At 49.7% G+C, this 1,268-nt stretch overlaps 1 protein-coding gene across 1 annotated transcript; it reads right to left on the bottom strand.

Moving 5' to 3' along the window:
* Window positions 1–592: 592 nt before the first annotated feature.
* LOC134350286 (histone H2B 1/2-like) lies at window positions 593–1,268 on the bottom strand. Its single transcript, XM_063055325.1, has one exon. It carries the CDS (start codon window positions 1,226–1,228, stop codon window positions 854–856), a length of 375 nt encoding a protein of 124 aa, XP_062911395.1. The 5' UTR covers window positions 1,229–1,268; the 3' UTR covers window positions 593–853.

The following is a 1,268-nucleotide window of genomic DNA, read 5'->3' as shown; positions in this document are numbered from 1 at the left end:
GCAGTACTCTCACAGCTTTCAAACAGATGAACATGTCATGCGATGCAAAGGCTGACTGCTGGATAAAGAGTTGGGACGGACGTGTGTACACTCATTGTTAACGTGGCAAGATGGGGCCGAATTGTCCCAAGAACGTGGCAACATAACACACGATGGGACGTTCGAAATCAGCCTCGGCAGGGTAGACACAAAGGGTTCTTCCATCGCCCCTGCGAAGCTACACTGGTATCCTGAGAAGGGTTCTTTAGGACGGGCGGTCAGTGCTGCCATTGCCCGAGATGTCTACATCTCGGCAAATTATCGAACATTAGGTGCGGAGTTCGCATGTTCAACCCGCGACCGCCTGGGTTTTCCTTCCACGTCCCAAATATGAGCTGACTGGTAGGTTCATCCATTAGCTGTTGTAAGTTGCCCCTGAACGTAGGTGGGTAGGAGAATGGGGATGGGGAAGAGAAGGATAAGCCGGTGGGAAAGCAATGGAGAATAGAGAGGATTCGCGTAGATGGGTACTTGGTAGTCGGCGCGAACGTTTCCATGCTTTGTAACTAAACAATTATATTTACGCATAATTAATTGGTACTGTGAGCAGTGATTAGAGACAAGGTCTGCTTTATTGGGTACTAATAGCAACACGACAATACTACAGATCAATAAAACCACCTTTTCGGAAAAGTGGCGTCCAAGAGGGCGAAACGGGAATCATTTGAGAGCTGATTTGTTTCAGCAAGAACCTTAATTTGATACAAAACGTATACGTACAGCAACGCTGGCATAGCTGTTTCAGAGACGTGGGTGGCTCTTAGAAGAGCCTTTGTTTGAGAAAGGTCTTTTTTTTGTAGTACGTTGTAGAGGTTTACTTGGAGCTGGTGTACTTGGTCACCGCCTTTGTCCCCTCCGACACGGCGTGCTTGGCCAGTTCCCCAGGCAGCAGCAGGCGCACGGCGGTCTGGATCTCCCGGGAACTAATGGTCAGCCTCTTGTTGTAATGGGCCAGACGCGAAGCCTCGCCGGCGATGCGCTCGAAAATATCGTTCACAAACGAGTTCATGATGCTCATGGCCTTGGAGGAGATGCCGGTGTCGGGGTGGACCTGCTTCATCACTTTGTAGATGTAAATCGAGTAACTCTCCTTCCTCAACTTCCTCCGCTTCTTGGTGCCCTTGGCAGGCGCCTTATTGAGTGCTTTTTTAGCGCCCTTCTTCGAAACCACTTTCTTCTCTTCGGGCATTTTAAATGCAGACAGTCTGAGACACAACGCCTGACGTCGC

This window comes from Mobula hypostoma, chromosome 8 (genome assembly GCF_963921235.1).
Source record: "Mobula hypostoma chromosome 8, sMobHyp1.1, whole genome shotgun sequence".
Classification (NCBI taxonomy): Eukaryota; Metazoa; Chordata; class Chondrichthyes; order Myliobatiformes; family Myliobatidae; genus Mobula; species Mobula hypostoma.
This window is presented reverse-complemented; position numbering and strand designations above follow the sequence as displayed.